Source organism: Penicillium mononematosum (genome assembly GCF_028829835.1).
Source record: "Penicillium mononematosum strain IBT 11891 chromosome Unknown utg000002l:1.0-8112719.0:1.0-8118358.0, whole genome shotgun sequence".
NCBI classification, from domain to species: domain Eukaryota; kingdom Fungi; phylum Ascomycota; class Eurotiomycetes; order Eurotiales; family Aspergillaceae; genus Penicillium; species Penicillium mononematosum.
Genome location: NW_026643272.1, coordinates 2,638,757 through 2,657,031, shown reverse-complemented (window position 1 = coordinate 2,657,031; position 18,275 = coordinate 2,638,757). Strand labels below are relative to the sequence as shown.

Genomic DNA, 18,275 nt, shown 5'->3' with positions numbered 1-18,275 from the left:
TTATTGTTTGATCTGGATTCACCAAGTGCGCGTTTCATGTTCTATTCTGGTTCCACCCTTTGACAGAGGTACTTTAACTAGCCCAGCTGGGCGAAGCGTCACAATGCCTTCACGAAAGCCCAGCAAATATGGAAACAAATTCCGATCTGGTGCTGCATCCTCGAATCCTCGACGCTCCAAAACGGTACAATTCAACTCCTTACGCTCGACCGAGGCAACATCCCAAGATGAGAAATTCGAGGCCATTCGGTTGGCCAACAGTATCGATGAGACTCTCGGCTTCCCACGATTCGAGTCTGGCGAGACAAGGGTCGGTTGGCTGGTCAACATGCACAGCACATCGATCGAGGACTCGGACGTGCCTGGAGGCCGTGCCGGCGTGGATTATTACTTCCTGCAGGACGACGGAGGAAGTTTCAAAGCCACCGTGGAATACGACCCTTACTTCTTGATTGCGGTCAAAAAAGGCTACGAGATGGAGGTAGAAGAGTGGTGTCGTCGAACCTTTGAGGGGATGATCAAAAAATTCAAGCGACTTGAGAAAGAAGATCTCAAACTCCCAAATCACCTCCTCGGCTACCGGAAGACCTACATTAAGCTCAGTTTCGCCAACGTGAGCAACCTTTTAGAGGTTAGGAGGACCCTCCTTCCTCTCGCAGAGAAGAACAAGAAGAACGAGAGTGCGATGGACGCATATGTTGAGATGACCAGGTTTGTTCTACATTACATGATTTGATCTGAAAATTGGGCTAATCCATGGTCCTCGCAGTGCGACTGCTGGTATCGACCTTTTTGACGACGAAATAATTAATGAGCAACGACCTAATGGCAACCTACAAGCGAGTGATTTTATTGTTGATATTCGAGAATACGACGTGCCATACCATGTCCGGGTCTGCATTGACAAAGGTTGGTATTTTCCGTGTCTCCTAGGGAGGCCTTAGAGCTGACGTGTCGCAGACATTCGGATTGGAAAGTGGTACAATGTAGAGGCAGATCATGGCGTGATATCGCTGACCTGCCTGGAAGATCGGCTTCAGCGTGCCGATCCTGTCGTCCTCGCTTTTGATATCGAGTGTACGAAGTTACCGCTGAAGTTTCCCGACGCCGCGATGGATCAGATTATGATGATTTCATACATGATTGATGGGCAAGGGTTCCTAATTACCAACAGAGAGATTGTATCTGAGGACATTCACGACTTCGAGTACACTCCCAAACCAGAGTACAACGGACCTTTCATTATCTTCAATGAACCGAATGAAAGAGGGGTCCTCGAGCGATTTTTCGAGCATATCAAGATTTCCAAGCCTACCGTTATTGCGACATACAACGGTGACTTTTTCGATTGGCCGTTTGTGGAGACCAGAGCCAGTATTCTTGGACTTGACATGTACATGGAGATCGGCTTCCGGAAAAACAGCGAGGATATCTACCAAGCCGACAACTGTGTGCATATGGATTGTTTCGCCTGGGTCAACCGTGACAGTTACCTTCCTCAAGGAAGTCGTGGTTTGAAAGCCGTGACTGTTGCAAAGCTTGGTTACGACCCAGATGAACTCGACCCAGAGCTTATGACACCGTATGCGAGTGAAAGGCCACAGACCCTCGCTGAATACTCGGTGTCCGATGCAGTTGCAACCTATTACCTGTACATGAAATATGTCCACCCCTTCATCTTCTCGCTCTGCACGATCATTCCCCTTAACCCCGACGAAACATTGCGGAAGGGTACTGGAACTTTGTGTGAGATGCTTCTCATGGTTCAAGCCTACCAGCATGAGATTGTCTTGCCCAACAAGCACAAGAATCCCCCAGAGGCTTTCTACGAAGGTCATCTCCTTGAGTCAGAGACCTACGTCGGCGGCCACGTTGAAAGTATTGAAGCTGGTGTCTTCCGAAGTGATATCCCTACGCATTTTACCGTTGATCCCACTGCGATTGATGAGCTTCTCAGGGATCTCGATCACGCCCTCAAGTTCAGTATCGAGGTTGAAGAGAAAAAGTCCATGGATGATGTTGTGAACTATGATGAGGTCAAGACACAAATTGTGGAGCGTTTGCTCGATCTCAAGAACAATCCAGTCCGGAACGAAGTGCCTTTTATTTACCATTTGGACGTCGCCTCCATGTATCCCAACATCATGATCACCAACCGATTACAACCAGACTCGTTGATTGATGAGTCGAATTGTGCCGCCTGCGACTTCAATCGACCCGGAAAGACCTGTGATAGACGCATGCCTTGGGCATGGCGTGGTGAATTCTTGCCTGCCAAACGTGATGAATACAACATGATCCGACGTGCCACAGCCAATGAACGTTTCCCAGGCCGGCACCCAAAGTCCCCAATGAGGTCCTTCAATGAATTGAGCATTGAAGAGCAAGCTGGAGTGGTCAAGAAACGGCTGCAGGATTACAGCAAGAAGATTTACCACAAGATTCACGACAGCAAGACGATGGAGCGGGAGGCTATCATTTGCCAAAGAGAAAACCCGTTCTATGTCGACACTGTCAGAGCCTTCCGTGATCGACGATACGACTTCAAGGGCAAGCAAAAATCCTGGAAGAACAAAGCCGATAGTTTGCAGTCGTCGGGCGGTTCAGCCGCTGAGATCGATGAGGCGAAGAAGATGATTATTCTGTTCGATTCACTTCAGCTTGCACACAAGGTCATTCTCAACAGTTTCTACGGATATGTAATGCGAAAGGGCTCTCGGTGGTATTCCATGGAAATGGCCGGTGTCACTTGTCTGACAGGCGCTCACATCATTCAGATGGCGAGAGAGCTTGTCGAACGCATCGGTCGTCCTCTGGAGTTGGATACCGATGGTATCTGGTGTATGCTTCCTGGAGGATTCCCCGATAACTTCTCCTTCACCCTGAAAAACGGGAAGAAACTGGGTATCTCATACCCCTGTGTCATGCTCAACCACCTCGTTCATGCAAGATACACCAACCACCAGTACCAGGCGCTTGTCGATCCGAAAACTTTCAAGTACGAGACTCACAGTGAAAACTCCATCTTCTTCGAAGTGGATGGGCCATACCGAGCAATGATTCTGCCAACGTCGAAGGAGGAAGACAAGAACCTGAAGAAACGATATGCAGTCTTCAACCATGATGGTTCTTTAGCTGAACTCAAGGGATTCGAAGTTAAGCGAAGAGGAGAGCTGAAGTTGATTAAGATCTTCCAGACGCAACTCTTCAAATTCTTCCTAGAGGGCTCTAATCTTGCCGAGACCTACGCCTCTGTGGCCCGAGTTGCGGACCGGTGGTTAGATGTTCTATATGAACATGGAACGACATTGGCCGACGAAGAGCTGATCGATCTCATTTCGGAAAATCGAAGCATGTCCAAGACCCTGGAAGAGTACGGCTCCCAAAAATCCACATCCATCACAACGGCAAAACGCCTGGCAGAGTTCCTGGGTGAACAGATGATCAAGGACAAAGGCCTCAACTGCAAATACATCATCTCATCACGTCCACGGAATACACCTGTCACTGAAAGAGCCATTCCTGTGGCTATATTTTCAGCCGAAGATAACATCAAGCGATTCTTCTTGCGCAAATGGCTAAAAGAGGATCCTGGCGATATGGACCCTCGAACTGTGATTGATTGGGACTATTACCTAGAGCGTTTAGGATCCGTGATCCAGAAGTTGATTACCATTCCAGCTGCACTTCAGAAGCTCCGAAACCCAGTGCCCCGGGTTGCCCACCCCGATTGGTTGCAACGTCGGATCAACACAAAGGATGACAGGTTCAAGCAAAAGAAGATGACCGACCTATTTACCAAGTCTGAGAAGACGCCACTTTCCTCAACAAACGCCAATATCCTAGATCATCGGGTTCAGCACGCTGGCGATCTAGATGAAGCAATCGCAGGCTCGACTCAAAAAACGAAATCGCCCAACAACAAGGTTGCCCAGAAGAGAAAGCATCCAGAAAATGCTCCGAAGGCAGCTCTTGACCCCTTCGCTAGCCTGCCAGCCGTTATGCCATCGATGTCGGAAAACTACGAAGGATTCCTCAAGTATCAGAAGCAAAAATGGAAGATCCAAAAACAAGCACGGATTCGCCGTCGTCAGTTGTTTGGCGAACGAACCAACGTTGCCTCAGATTCCTTGAGCAACTTCTTCCGCAATCAAGCTCAAATGCTGTACATCAGCACATGGCAGGTCCTGCAGCTTTGCGATACGGGCGTTCCTGGAGTTGTGCGAGCTTTCGTACTGATTGACCAAAAGATCCATGCCCTCAGCGTTAGAGTCCAGCGGCAATTTTTCCTGAACTTGAAACGGGATTCTTTGCCGGACATTGACGTGCCAGATTGTGAAGTCGAGAAGGTCAACCACACCCTACCTAACGGACATCCCTCGGTTTACTTGTTCAAGCTATCTTTGTCAGAAGAGAAATATCTAGAAGAAGCCGACAAGATGGATATTCTCTTCCAGCACCCTAGCGTTGAGGGCGTTTACGAGGGAAACATCCCGTTAAGCACTCGAGCAGTGCTCAAGCTAGGAAGCCATTGTACCTTTGATGAACAGCAACGTGGTGTCCTAGGTGACGGCTTGGACAAGGGCTTCGACCTTTCGACATTACTTCACACATCCTCTGATCAGCCCTATCTGATGGATTCGTCATTGGTGTTCCACTACCTATATCACATTGTCTCTGGAGATAGACAAATCTTCGCAATATTCTCAACATCCAAGAACGAGGCACACATTATCGTTCTCAATCGCACAAGAGATGTCCAGGGTCTTCCCAACGTCGATAAAATCTACACCGAGCTTCTCACCCGTAAGATGCAAGCTGCATCGGGTGATGAGTCGCAGCATGCGTTTGACTACCAGGACAAGATTCATTTCAAGACTACCCAGGTGATGACGCGAAGGAAGGCTCACCTTGAGGTTGGTGATCTGATCAGAAAGATTAGAAATGATGAGAGTCAGCCTGCCGTACTTGTCATTCAATCCCAACAAAAAGACCGCCTATGTCACGACATACCGATCTTGAAGGAATATCCAGTGTTGTCCGTGAAGCCCGAAGCATCGGACATGGAACTTCCACCACTGGGCTGGCAAGCGTTCGTTGCGAGACGTCTCGTTACGCGCTATCTATACTTATCATCGTGGATTCAGCACTTGACCATGCTCGCTCGGTTTGGTGACGTTCCGCTTTGCAATCTGGAAAGTGAAGATCCACGGTACCTCATCGATGTCTCGTACGCCAGACGACTTCAACAAAACAATGTTGTGCTCTGGTGGTCATCCGGGCCACGTCCTGACCACGCGGGCTATGAAAGGGATGACATCCTAGGTGCCTTGGACAAGGTCAACATGCCGTCTGTCAATGTACCAGGTGCTTACTCCACAGTGTGCATTGAACTCGAGGTGCGCAATCTGTCAATCAACACAATTCTGACATCTTCTATCATCAATGAAATGGACGGCAGTGATACGCTACTGGCTCCTTCCGGGGACGGAGAAGACACTGGGGTTTTCTATTCAGAGAAAGCTTTTGCCTCTGCCGGTGTTGTTGTCCTCCGAGAGATGGTAAAACACTGGTGGACAGAGGCCTGTGCAGGGAATAACATGGCCGATATCATGGTCCAACATCTGATCCGATGGGTGGAAAGCCCTGTGTCCTGTCTCTATGATCGGTCCCTGCACAACTATGTGCGATTAATGTCACGGAAGTCATTCCAGAGATTGATGGCAGAGTTCAGACGTGTTGGCTCGCATGTCATCTTTGCCAGCTCCACACGCCTCCTTCTCCAAACGACTAAGACCGAGGTTGGCAATGCCTACGCCTACAGTCAGTATGTCCTCAAGTCAATTCGCGCCAACCCTTCATTCCATTTTATCGATCTAGAGATCAAGGAGTACTGGGACTATCTCGTTTGGTATGATGAATACAACTACGGAGGCAAGGGCTGTCGAGAGGTCACCGAGGCCGACGAACAGGATCTCGAAACAGCGATGCACTGGCAGCTCAGCCGGTTCCTGCCAATGCCCATGCAGGCTATCTTCCATGACTGGATCGTCGAGTACATCGAGCTGATGCACGGCTTGAAACGGCCGGAACTCCAAGACGGGGACCTGTCTTCCACGCCTCGGCCAACACAGATTCCCATTGGACGGACCAACGAAGGAGACGATGACGAGATCACTGCTATTCTCTCGGATCGATTCTCGAAGCCATTGAAGAAGCAAATCTCGGGATTGATCCGCAGACAACGTGACGAGATGCTTCATCCTGAGCTTGCATCCGACTATGCCTTCCCGGTTTTGCCAGGAGTCCTAGTCGGTCCCAAGGACAACCGCAACCCATCTTTGGAGTTGACTAAACTGCTGATGCAGGTTCTGAGTTTGTCTAAGACAACAACCCTGGAATCTCGGTTGCTGCGACGCGAGCTGCTTGCCCTTTTCGAGGTCCGGGAATTCAGCAAGGAGGGCCGATTCGAGAACCCTAGTGCTAGCTTGAAGCTCCCAGAAATGTCCTGCAACTCTTGCTGTCTCATTCGAGATCTCGATCTCTGTCGCGACGAAGATGTGCTGCCTGATGCCAGCTCAGAAGCCAGCAAATCTACCCAGCCCTGGCGATGCCCCTTTTGTCACGCCGAGTACGACCGATTGGCTACTGAAGAATTCCTCATTGGTCAAGTCCACGGCTTTGTTGTCGAATGGCAGACGCAGGATATCAAATGCTCGAAGTGCAGTGGTCTTAAGGTCAGTGATTTCATGGAGCACTGTTCTTGCAGTGGTGCATGGACTGCGACAGTCGATCGAAAGGAGATCGAGAAGAAACTACAAGTGTTGGAGAGCGTGGCCAAATTCCACAAGCTACAACTTTTGGAGCACATTGTCGAGGAAGTGCTGGAGAGATTTTGAATGTACTATTTCCCTTTGATTTTTCTTTGAATTTCCCCTTTTTTGCATGTTTTTGCATTGGGCTGGCGTTGAGTCGGGAAATGTAAATAGCCAACTGGGCAGAAATGCCTCTCCAATAATCGCGCCGTTGATCTTTTTTTTAAATCTCGGCCTTTAATTCAACTTCCTGTTTCCTGCAAGTTTTCTATTTCAGCTGCCAACGCCGTCGGAGTTGAATTGTTTAATAGTTTCATCTGAGGTTTCAGCCCTTCCATAGCCCCGCCAACGATTCCCCAGGATCTTCGACTTCAAACCCCCGCAGTGCCTCGGACAACATCACGATAAACCCCATTGGGAATACCATAAGCCCAGGTATAATCAGCCCTTGTCGCCCAACTGTGAGTATTCTCTGCGCAGTGTCACCTTGGGTATTCGCGCTAGACCCCTGCTCCACTTTCCAAGGCTGACTTTTTGGATTGCGCAGGTACATAAGGCAGGCGTATATTTACCGCGTCCTCGATTCGAAACCCCTCCAGCACCGCGCTCAGTCCTTCGCTCGCGCTTTACGTCGCACAACTTTCCATCCTCCCCACAATCCGCATCGCGCCTCCCGCACTTGGTTTTATTCCCAATGGCGGCACAACCCCCGAGCCAGAAGCCGAAGGTCCAACCGTGCCGATACAAGACCGGGAAGACACTGGGCGCTGGTTCGTACTCTGTTGTGAAGGAATGTGTGCACATCGATACCGGTCGCTATTATGCGGCGAAGGTTATCAACAAGCGTCTCATGTCCGGGCGGGAGCATATGGTGTGTTTCGGGACAACTGCGGGAACAAGAGCATGACTGACGTATTCCGAAATATACAGGTTCGGAATGAGATCGCGGTATTGAAGAAGGTGTCGCTGGGCCACCAGAACATCCTCACCCTGGTCGACTACTTTGAGACTATGAACAACTGTGTGTTTCGCTCCTGCATGATCGCTCCGATCGCGCCCCCACTGACAAGTGATGCTGCCTAGTATATCTTGTCACCGATCTCGCGCTGGGTGGAGAACTATTCGACCGCATCTGTCGCAAAGGCAGCTATTACGAGTCGGACGCTGCAGACCTTATCCGCGCAGTGCTCTCGGCTGTGGCCTATCTACATGACCATGGGATCGTGCACCGTGATCTGAAGCCCGAGAACCTGCTTTTCCGCACGCCAGAAGACAACGCCGATCTATTGATTGCCGATTTCGGATTGTCGAGGATCATGGACGAGGAGCAGTTCCACGTCCTGACCACAACCTGTGGAACGCCAGGATACATGGCACCAGAGATCTTCAAAAAGAGCGGCCATGGCAAGCCAGTGTAAGTTCTTCTCATTGCGACTGTTTGCATTTTACTAACAACCATCCCCTTCCAGCGATATCTGGGCCATCGGCGTGATCACCTACTTCCTACTATGTGGATACACGCCCTTCGACCGGGACTCCAATCTCGAAGAGATGCAAGCAATCCTAGCAGCAGACTACTCCTTCACGCCACTTGAGTACTGGCGCGGTGTATCGCAGGAAGCGCGCAACTTCATCAGCAGCTGCCTGACAGTCAACCCGAAGTCACGGATGACGGCCCACGAAGCTCTCCAGCACCCATGGGTCAACCTGGCCTATGACAACGGCAAGGTGGGCCCGGGCGAAGATCTGCTGCCAAACGTCAAGAAGAACTTCAACGCGCGCCGCACGCTGCACCGTGCTATCGACACCGTGCGGGCTATCAACAAGCTCCGCGAGGGCGGCGGCTTCATGATGGACGGTGTTTTGAGCGTCGATCCCAAGCCTGAGCGTGTTAATGGTGACGAAATCATCGAGGAGAAGCATAATGCTCCTCCCCCTGTCGGCCAATGCTGGCGGGGCTCATATGCAGATTGATAGTCGTGGTAATGCGCGTGGGCAGACTGAGGAACAGATCCGGGCCCAGGAGCGGAGAGTCAAGGAGATGGTTGCTGGTTTGTGGAGCCGTACTCCGCGTTAGGGTGCATGGATATGTATCCTTGGCTTTTGTCTATGCCCTGTTTCTTTCGTCCGTTGGCATGTTCGCATTCGGATTTGGGAAGAATCACTGGCTGCTCTTCTCTGGGACTTCTCTTTTGCTTGGATCCTTTTCAATGTCTCTCTGCATATCGCACCATTATCAAATACAATGAATTATGCCAGTGTCTATAATCAATAATTTTCGGATAAGGCTCAGTCTGAAATGCTTGTTCGCTATCTTTATAGAGCTGAGATGCCATATCAAATCCTCATCATGACCGTGAACGCCCGCACCATTGCTATCCCTTACTAATGCCCATGCCGAAGATTTGTGAACCGAAAACTCAAAAAAAAAAAGCAGTAGCCTCATAGTCATTATAATCATCAGTCCCACTTGAAGCGTTGAGATGTGGGACGAAAAGCAAAGCGATCTAAAAAAAGATGCCAATCACTCCGCACCTTCCAGAATCTCCTCCCATCGTCTAGAGAGAGAACCCACTGCCGCCATTCCTGCCACTCCGCATAACTAGCGCTCGCCTTGAGGCCCTGGTATCTGACAGTACGGAAATCCGAAACCTGGTCCCAGGGCTTGATGGCGCCGGAGTTGCCACCAGCTGCACCGCGTAGCAATCTCCGTGCAGTACTACCACCGCCACCATCCCAGCCTGCCTTGCGCATCAAGCTCTCCACGGTCTCTTCTTTGGTCCAACCCTGCTCAACAGCAACGTCAGGGAGATAAGTGGCTCCATAACGACGGCCGCGGTGAATGAATGAGATCCGCAGTCCGTGAGTGCCCAAAGACCAGTCCATGGCATTTGTACACGGCTCGAATGACCCAAGAAGGGTGAGAGAGCATGATAGCGAGGGTAGAAGGGATTTGGGAATGGGTTCAAAACGGGTGTCATCGAAGGCCCTAAAACCAAACCACACGTAAGTTAGTTAATATATAGATAGGAGTATACCGTTGTTTGTAGCGTTGTATTGAGAGAGGGGTATTCAATGGGAACCACGTACGAGGTCAAAGCGTAGGACTTCAACCCCGCTGCAAGTTCCTGCCCCTCGAATGTGCCTATGCACCCGCGTAGAGACTTGTGTCCGCTTCTTGACAGGGTGTTCCATGTCACAAACAGGGGATATCGCTGATCAGGCGATCTCAGCTGGGGGGTCCCGGAAACCGCGCTTGGGGTCGTGATATTGGTTGAGCTGCTCGACTGTAGCGAGTTGGAAGAGGTATTGGATGCGGACGATGAAGATGTGGCTGCACTGGAAGACGCGGAAAATTGGCTCTGCAGACGGCTGATGCGGGGAAGTTGCAGCTTCTTGGGCTGACTATTCGACTGGGACGATTGGTTGCTGTCGTCATCTTCGTCCTGTTCATTTATGGACTGCTGGCGATCTGTATCTTCCTCTTCGATTTGTTCTTCGAGACTCGACAACTTCTTAGTTTGCTCGTGCTGTTCCCATAGGGTCTCTACAGCTGCCAGAGTGGTGGGCTCGCGATCCTCGAATGAAGCAAGGAGAGACTCAAAGCAATAGTAGCATTGAGCGGTATTCGCCATGCTGGGCAAGGTCCTGTTTTCTCTTGGTTCACCGGTGACTTCTTCAAGATGCAATGACTGTCTCGGATTCTTCAGTCATAGATTGGTCTAAGTATATGCCCTCCGTGAGGGTCCGGGGCGATAAGATATTTCCTTATCAATGGGGCCTGGAACTCCAGGAAAGGCTAAATTTAGAGACAGGCTGTAGAAGCCTGTAAGGGAGTGCAGTAACGGGAAATCAAAGGGCAAGAGACAGGAAATGCAAAAGCAGGAAAACAGGAGCCGAAAGAGAGGAAAGAGAGGAGTCGTCTCCAAGGTTGAGAGTTATCCGTAGCTCACGTGGACCGGATCTACGGCCCCGGCTAGTACCAGTTCGGATGTGAAGTATACGTACAGAGCTGCGTAGTATATACTCCATGTAGTATTTTACACAACTATGTACTTTTCTATTACCTTTCGACAAGATGCAGGATGGCAGAGTTTCCGGGTCTTGCTTGGCCAGTTCGCAGACCTCATCGGCGTACTCTTCCTCGTAGTCTTCCTGGTCCTCTGTGATGCCCTCATCCTCCCTCAGCTGAAAAGTAGGATTGTAATACTTATGTCGGTTCGCTTGACTTTTCATATTCATACATATAGCACTTTCAGAGTTTGTCGGTGGAACCAGAAGGATATAAATGCGGTGTTGCACTTAAGGATTGTGGTATTTAGGTTCAATGTATCAGTAACATCAATGCTGGCATTCGGAGATTCATTATTGAAGACTCCTACTCTATCAATTGTCTGACTATAAATGTATCACGCTATTAGTCCTCCCAGGCGCGTGAAAAGGCGTGAAAAGCTCTACCTCCATTCGTTCAGCCGCATCTGGCTGACTGAGAATTTCGCTCATTGGGTCTTCTCCCAAATCTTCCTTCCATATTGTCTCTGGTTCGGTATTGGCCTTTAGGTTGCTGTACAGACACATACGCAGGTGCCAACGAAGGAGGTCGGCACTCACGCGCCCAGGTCCATTTCGAGCAGACTCTTTGAGACGAGTACCGCCCATTCTCCCAGGATCCAGTCCGAATACAATGATCTTGTAGTCAGACTATGCTTACAACTATTATTATATGTTCCAAAATAGCAAATTGTGGAGGAACTTACATCGGGATCAAACCCTATCTGGAAACCGTCAAAATGGGGGTGGATGTCTGCGCGGAGGAGGAGCCCATTCTGGACAGAATAGAGGCCCGATTCTCCAATCTCGCTATCGGGGCGAGTGTCCGTGATATATCTCCGGTATCCATCTCGCCTCCATTCTTCCATCATGCACACGGGAAATACATGCGTAGCGTCCAGGCCGAGGAAAGGACGTTCCAAGTTGATTATCCTGGTTTGCCCGGTGATTGCACAGCAACTGTCTCTTTCGCAGAGGCTATTGTAAAATGCTGTTTGCTATAGAAACGTTAGCCCTAGCTTTATATGCTTCTGGTCATTACATCGACTCACCAGGCGGTCCCGGTCACTCCGACCCTGGGATTGGGTATCGGGGTCGCGAGTCGTGACACGGCGTGGCGCAGAGTTGGTTGTCAGATTGACAGCAATTGGGTTCTAATCTATACAATTATGAACTTTGAGCAGTTATGCTAGATGTATCAATGTACCTTTGTCCAGAACCATGTAGTTACCAGGATCCACCAAAGCTCGACCGCTAGGTCGGAGTGCAGGGCCTGGTGTGCTGTTCCTCCGCAACTTATAAATTGCCCACTCGTTCTCGTTAGAAAAGAGGAATATTAATGAACAGTATCGATACAACATTTCAGCAGAAACCTATCGATCTCGTGGGTCAGTTGGGATCCCCAGGGCTATAACGAGACTGTATTAGTTGCCGAACTGGCTCATATAAGGCTATCATCGCTTATCGGCAAGAAGAGACCCATTTTTGAATGCGGGTATCTTGGTGCTTCAAGGACACGAGATGTCATATTGGAATGATAGAGAACCGAAAGAGGAAACAATTGATACTTCCCGATTATTAAGTTAGCTTGGCTCTGACGTCATTTGATATCAAAGGTTATACACACCAGGCGAGAAGGGTTAGCAAATATCTACATAACCAGGCATCTAAAAAGACATCTAAGAAGACATCTAAAAAGACATCTAAAAAGACATCTAAAAAGACATCTAAAAAGACATCTAAAAAGACATCTAAAAAGATTATCGGAGAAGACTACCTGAGAAGTCTACTAAGGAGACTATAGCCGCATAAGCGGCCGACTATTCTCGATTTATATATCAGAACAGAGCTAGCTTTTCAATCAATGTCTTTAAAATTTCACTGAGCAGATTTGCGAACAGGTTAATACTTGATCTTGTCCATGACGTCCACGGAGATGTTTCCGTTCAACGTATGCATGGATTTTCACCAAATCCCATGCATCCATTCATGAATAGAGGCCCGCTCTCTCTCTCTACCATCCATCTAGGTTCCTAAGCATAAACCTAAATAAGTCCATAAAGGAGCGCTGCATTGCTACAATGTCTGAGTGTTTTCCGTTGCTACATCGCACGAGGTACACAACATCGGGCCAGGCCTGGGCAACACTAACCAGAGAAGGCAACTCACGGGAATCTACGGAGTACGGGGGGACATATGAAAACCTGGACAATAGAACCAAATTAGGAAGGACAAAGCAGAGAAGAAAATAGTCCTTGGATTCTATAGATCCTTGTGTTGAGAACAGATTGTAGAATGTACATAGGACGCTCAATTAATGTTGAACTTTTCCCCTTATAGAAATTCATGTGAGCCCGCTGTTGAATAGGTGCGAGGCCCAACCGCCAAAAATAACATTGCTCGTTTCACATGCAAAAAAGCATTCCCATATCCCAATGACCCGCGTCAGGTTGAAAAAGCAGTCCGGTAATTAACCCCTAAAAACGCACCCATGTATATTTTTCTTTTGTTATACGAAATGATGTTGAACTCGTAAGATCCTGGTTCGAATCCCACTTTATTTTTCCGTAACTCATACTCGGCCCTCAATATCCAATTTAGACGGGGAGAGGGAAGGCGCTAGCCCACTCAGCAATCTCCTTGCGGAGAGCAAGGATCTCAGGAACGCTGTCATCGGCAACCTTGGCCTTGAAGTCCTTGAGCTTGTTGGCCTCCTTGGGAAGCTCACCCTGGATCTTCTTGCAGAGGGTGATGGACTGATCAATGTAGCGGGCAATGCGCTTGAAGTCCTCCACACCCATACCACGGGAAGACATGGCGGGGGCACCAATGCGGATACCGCAAGGAGTGAGAGCCGACTTGTCACCGGGGATAGAGTTCTTGTTGCAGGCAATGTTGATCTGCTCCAGAACAGCCTCAACACGAGCACCATCAAGGCTCTTGGCGCGGAGGTCAACGAGGACCATGTGGCTGTCAGTGCCGTCGGAGACGAGCTTGTGGCCAAGGGCCTTGAACTCCTCCTCGAGAGCCTTGGCGTTCTTGATGACCTGCTCCTGGTACTGCTTGAACTCAGGGGTGTCAACCTGCTTGAGAGCAACGGCCAAAGCAGTGATGGTGTGGTTGTGGGGACCACCCTGGTGGCCAGGGAAGACGGAGAAGTTGATAGGGTTCTCCAGGTCGTAAAGGACGTCCTTTCCGTTCTTATCGGTGCTGCGGACACCCTTGCGGAAGAAGATCATGGCACCACGGGGACCACGGAGAGACTTGTGAGTGGTGGTGGTCACAACATCAGCGTACTCGAAAGGAGAGGGAATGACACCAGCGGCGATCAGGCCAGAGATGTGGGCCATATCGACGATGAGGTAGGCGCCAACCTTGTCGGCAATCTCGCGCATACGCTTGTAGTCAATCAGACGGCAGTAGGCGGAGGTACCGGCGACCAGACACTTAGGGCGGTACATCTCAGCGTTACGCTCGAGAGTGTCATAATCGATGATACCGGTCTCAAGGTCGACACGGTAAGGGAAGGTCTCGAAGTAGGTGGAAACGGCAGAGATCTTCTTAGAGGGGGTCTGGTAGCCGTGGCTCAGGTGACCACCGTGGGGGAGATCCAAGCCCATCAAGCGGTCATGGGGACGCATGAGAGCCTGGTAGACCTGGAGGTTGGCGGGGCTACCGGAAAGGCACTGGACGTTGACGCCCCACTTGGCGGGGTCGAGGTTGAAGGCCTTAAGAGCACGCTGCTGGCAGGTGATCTCAATGGCGTCGATGTGCTGGTTGCCACCGTAGTAACGAGCACCGGGGTAACCCTCGGAGTACTTGTTGCACATGGGCGAACCGAGGGCATCGAAGACAGCACGAGAAGTGAAGTTCTCAGAGGCAATCAGGACGATTGACTCACGCTGACGCTGGATCTCCTTCTCCTGTATGAGTAGAAGAATTAGCACATCTGGATCTTCTGGTAGGGACAATGCATTGACTGTGGCTGTCAATGATGTATAATTTCAACATACCATGATGGCAGCAACCTCTGGGTCGCTGGACACGAGGGAGTTGTGCATTTGCTGTAATCGATGAGTCAATGATCTTAGAAATGGGGGCAGATGTGATACTCACGTCCCGGTGGGACTCAGAAAGAGCGTAAGACATGATGAAGTATGATAATCTGTCTTCGAAGATAAACAGAAATAAATGGAGATGGAGGATGAGAGGTGAAGAGGAAAAAATAAATGGAAGTGGTGGGGGAGGGGATCTTCCGTTGCCTCAGGCGCTGAACTTTAAGCCAGCGAACGATATCGGAGACAGCTGGCCGGATTAGGGTTTTAGGTTATAAAATTTGTAAGGAGCCAAAATTGTACTGAATTGGAGCTTCAGAACAATTTATTGTATACTTCACTGTGAATATTCTTTGAAAAAAAAGAGGAGAAAAGCAAATAGATTATGAATTGCTGGATTTTGCCACAGCTTATGAAAAGATGGCGGCTTTTGTTGTCTCGAAATGATCGCTAAAAACACCAGGGTATTTCCTTCTTATAAACGCCGAATAAATCAACCTGAAACCTTGCAGCACCTGGCCGGCTTGAATTTTCCCAATGTAGATTGAAATTCCCGATTTTAAGCTTCATGCTTCCACGGTCCTCGTATTGTCCTCATGTAGCATTCCTGCTCGACTCCCGAAGTCAGAGATGACAGAGCGCAAGCGTCTCACACGGTCCTCCAGCTCCGCAATCTCTCTTTGTTGGTCATCAACAGACCGATGCACATCTGGTAGCCCTTCGACCACTGTACGAGCCTTCTGGATTCGAATCCTGACAGAGCTGGTTTCGGTAGGGAGGTTTTTCACATCGAGGGGCGGATGAGCGGTTGAACCGAGAACTGATACTTCTGGTACAGCATGTGAAGATGCAGTGTTGCCATTGTGTCCACCATTGGGGATGCTTGAAGGTGCTTGTTGGGCCTGTGCCTGGGAAGCTCCTGATACCCCTGCTGTATCCCCGGGCCCATCCGATGAACCGGTTTGCTGGCCTTTGGAGGCGAGCAAGCGAGAAAGAATCCCATGCAATGGTGGGATTATCTCGAAGGTCTGTGGTGAAGGGAAAGGTACTGTCTGCGGTGCTGGCGTTGGCGCGTCTTTGAGGGGCGTATCGGGTACAGGGGATTTCAGCAGCGGAGTGCCCACTGGCGGGGATCGAGATGCCATTGCCGGGAATGTTTGACTAAAAGGATTCCGAGGAAAGATATCTGAAGGACGAGTAGATCCCGGCTGGGGGAAGTTTTTAGGGAAGAGTCGGAAGAAACACCCCAAGATCCCGCAATACGTGCTTATCTCAGCAAATACGCTCCTGGCACCCGGTGACGGTGACGTCGGGGTCAATGCCCCTCCTTCACCGGGAGCCCTTTTTTCTGCTTTGGTGGTCTGATTCCCCTTTGTTCGATATCTTCTCCTCTAAACATCTGTCTAAAGGTAAGCTGCGTAACCGGGTTATTATTAAATTTCTTTCAGTTCGGCAATTGATCAATGTTTATATACTTTCAGGTGTGATCCAATCACGATAACAAACCCCACTATGGCTGACCAAAAAGTTGCCTTGAGTATGTGCCACCCAGGTCCTCAAAAGATATACTAGCTAACATAAACCTTGCAGTTGTGATTGATGGCTGGGGATTGCAGGCCCCGACTCCCCGCCCCAGGGAGATGCCATCGCCGCGGCCGATACCCCATACATGTCCGGCTTCGCGGAGCCCAACTCCAAGACCGCTCAGGGCTTCGCCGAGTTGGATGCCTCTTCGCTCGCTGTCGGTCTGCCCGAGGGTCTGATGGGCAACAGTGAGGTCGGTCACCTGAACATTGGTGCTGGTCGTGTTGTCTGGCAGGACAGTGTTCGCATTGACCAGACCCTCAAGAAGGGCGAGATGGGCAAGGTGCCCAGCGTTGTCAAGTCTTTCACCCGTGCAAAGGAGGGCAATGGACGTCTGCACCTTCTGGGCTTGGTCTCTGATGGTGGTGTTCACTCCAACATCACTCACTTGTTCGCCTTGCTCCAGGTCGCCAAGGACATGCAGATTCCCCAGGTCTTCATCCACTTCTTCGCCGATGGACGTGATACCGACCCAAAGAGCTCCGAGAAGTTCATGCAGCAGTTGCTTGAGAAGACCCAGGAGATTGGCACTGGCGCGATTGCCACCGTCGTGGGCCGCTACTACATCATGGACCGCGACAAGCGCTGGGAGCGTGTTGAGGTTGGCCTCAAGGGTCTGGTCACTGGCGAGGGAGAGGACAGCTCGGACCCGGTACAGACCATCAGGGAGCGCTATGAGAAGGGCGAGAACGATGAGTTCCTGAAGCCCATCATTGTTGGCGGCAAGGAGCGCCGTGTCCAGGGTACGTCTGGTCCGAGTCCAAAAGGCAATGCCATGACAACTAATTGAGCCTGTATAGATGACGATACTCTCTTCTTCTTCAACTACCGCTCGGACCGTGTCCGTGAAATCACCCAGCTGATGGGCGACTATGACCGTTCCCCGCGTCCCGACTTCCCCTACCCCAAGAATATCTCTCTTACCACCATGACCCAGTACAAGACTGACTACACTTTCGATGTTGCTTTCCCCCCGCAGCACATGGGCAACGTGCTAGCCGAATGGCTCGGCAAGAAGAACCTCCAGCAGTGCCACATTGCTGAGACTGAGAAGTACGCTCACGTCACTTTCTTCTTCAACGGTGGTATTGAGAAAGATTTCCCCGGCGAAGTGCGCGATATGATCCCTTCGCCCCGAGTTGCTACCTACGATCTTGACCCAAAGATGAGTGCAGCTGCTGTCGGTGCCAAGATGGCTGAGCGCCTTGGCGAGAACAAGTTCGACTTTGTCATGAACAACTTCGCCCCTCCTGACATGGTTGGCCACACTGGCGTGTACGAGGCCGCCATCCAGGGTGTCGCTGCCACTGACAAGGCCATTGGCGAGATCTACGAGGCTTGCAAGAAGAACAACTACATTCTGTTCATCACCGCTGATCACGGGTAAGTCTTTCTGCAAAACAGGAACACCTCCCATTCCAGAGAATTGTTAATTAACCCACATTTCGCAGAAACGCCGAGGAGATGCTCAACGAGAAGGGCACTCCCAAGACCTCCCACACCCTTAACAAGGTTCCCTTCGTTATGGCCAACGCCCCTGAGGGCTGGAGCCTCAAGAAGGGCGGTGTTTTGGGTGATGTTGCTCCTACCGTTCTCGCTGCCATGGGCGTGGAGCAACCCGAGGAGATGACCGGTGCCAACCTGCTGGTCAAGTCCTAGATAAATCTTCCCGCACATAGATGTTTCATTATGAATCAATGAATAGAATTTTGTCAATACACACACGGTCTTCCCTTTGCTTTTGGAGTATCAAAGGTCATCCATCCGCTAG

The 18,275-nt window shown here is 50.2% G+C and overlaps 8 protein-coding genes across 8 annotated transcripts; 4 read left to right on the top strand and 4 right to left on the bottom strand.

The window, feature by feature from the left end:
• Positions 1-103: 103 nt before the first annotated feature.
• On the top strand, positions 104-6,899 carry N7519_002775 (DNA polymerase epsilon catalytic subunit POL2; the record flags this gene model as incomplete). Its single annotated transcript, XM_057289553.1, has 3 exons — positions 104-711; positions 770-909; positions 961-6,899. The coding sequence occupies 3 exons, from the start codon at positions 104-106 to the stop codon at positions 6,897-6,899; spliced, it is 6,687 nt and encodes a 2,228-aa protein (XP_057150755.1).
• Positions 6,900-7,509: 610 nt separating this feature from the next.
• On the top strand, positions 7,510-8,892 carry N7519_002774 (serine/threonine-protein kinase; the record flags this gene model as incomplete). The annotated part of the gene is made up of 5 exons (XM_057289552.1): positions 7,510-7,686; positions 7,746-7,836; positions 7,899-8,229; positions 8,285-8,753; positions 8,785-8,892. The coding sequence occupies 5 exons, from the start codon at positions 7,510-7,512 to the stop codon at positions 8,890-8,892; spliced, it is 1,176 nt and encodes a 391-aa protein (XP_057150754.1).
• A 383-nt stretch (positions 8,893-9,275) lies between these two features.
• On the bottom strand, positions 9,276-10,450 carry N7519_002773 (AMMECR1 domain-containing protein; the record flags this gene model as incomplete). Its single annotated transcript, XM_057289551.1, has 2 exons — positions 9,276-9,804; positions 9,906-10,450. 2 exons carry the CDS (start codon positions 10,448-10,450, stop codon positions 9,276-9,278), a joined length of 1,074 nt encoding a protein of 357 aa, XP_057150753.1.
• Positions 10,451-10,855: 405 nt separating this feature from the next.
• Positions 10,856-12,226, bottom strand: N7519_002772 (HNH endonuclease signature motif containing protein; the record flags this gene model as incomplete). The annotated part of the gene is given in 6 exon segments (XM_057289550.1): positions 10,856-10,863; positions 10,883-11,003; positions 11,229-11,516; positions 11,573-11,863; positions 11,918-12,019; positions 12,086-12,226. The coding sequence occupies 6 exon segments, from the start codon at positions 12,224-12,226 to the stop codon at positions 10,856-10,858; spliced, it is 951 nt and encodes a 316-aa protein (XP_057150752.1).
• Positions 12,227-13,462: 1,236 nt separating this feature from the next.
• Positions 13,463-15,014, bottom strand: N7519_002771 (glycine hydroxymethyltransferase SHM2; the record flags this gene model as incomplete). The annotated part of the gene is made up of 3 exons (XM_057289549.1): positions 13,463-14,788; positions 14,879-14,929; positions 14,982-15,014. The coding sequence occupies 3 exons, from the start codon at positions 15,012-15,014 to the stop codon at positions 13,463-13,465; spliced, it is 1,410 nt and encodes a 469-aa protein (XP_057150751.1).
• Positions 15,015-15,486: 472 nt separating this feature from the next.
• On the bottom strand, positions 15,487-16,065 carry N7519_002770 (mediator of RNA polymerase II transcription subunit 9; the record flags this gene model as incomplete). Its single annotated transcript, XM_057289548.1, has 1 exon — positions 15,487-16,065. One exon carries the CDS (start codon positions 16,063-16,065, stop codon positions 15,487-15,489), a length of 579 nt encoding a protein of 192 aa, XP_057150750.1.
• A 49-nt stretch (positions 16,066-16,114) lies between these two features.
• Positions 16,115-16,421, top strand: N7519_002769 (uncharacterized protein; the record flags this gene model as incomplete). The annotated part of the gene is made up of 2 exons (XM_057289547.1): positions 16,115-16,223; positions 16,330-16,421. Coding segments are annotated over 2 exons (201 nt in total), but the record flags the coding sequence as incomplete, so codon positions are not given.
• An 11-nt stretch (positions 16,422-16,432) lies between these two features.
• N7519_002768 (phosphoglycerate mutase, 2,3-bisphosphoglycerate-independent) lies at positions 16,433-18,163 on the top strand (the record flags this gene model as incomplete). Its single annotated transcript, XM_057289546.1, has 4 exons — positions 16,433-16,457; positions 16,537-17,247; positions 17,305-17,887; positions 17,956-18,163. The coding sequence occupies 4 exons, from the start codon at positions 16,433-16,435 to the stop codon at positions 18,161-18,163; spliced, it is 1,527 nt and encodes a 508-aa protein (XP_057150748.1).
• Between the last annotated feature and the right edge of the window lie 112 nt (positions 18,164-18,275).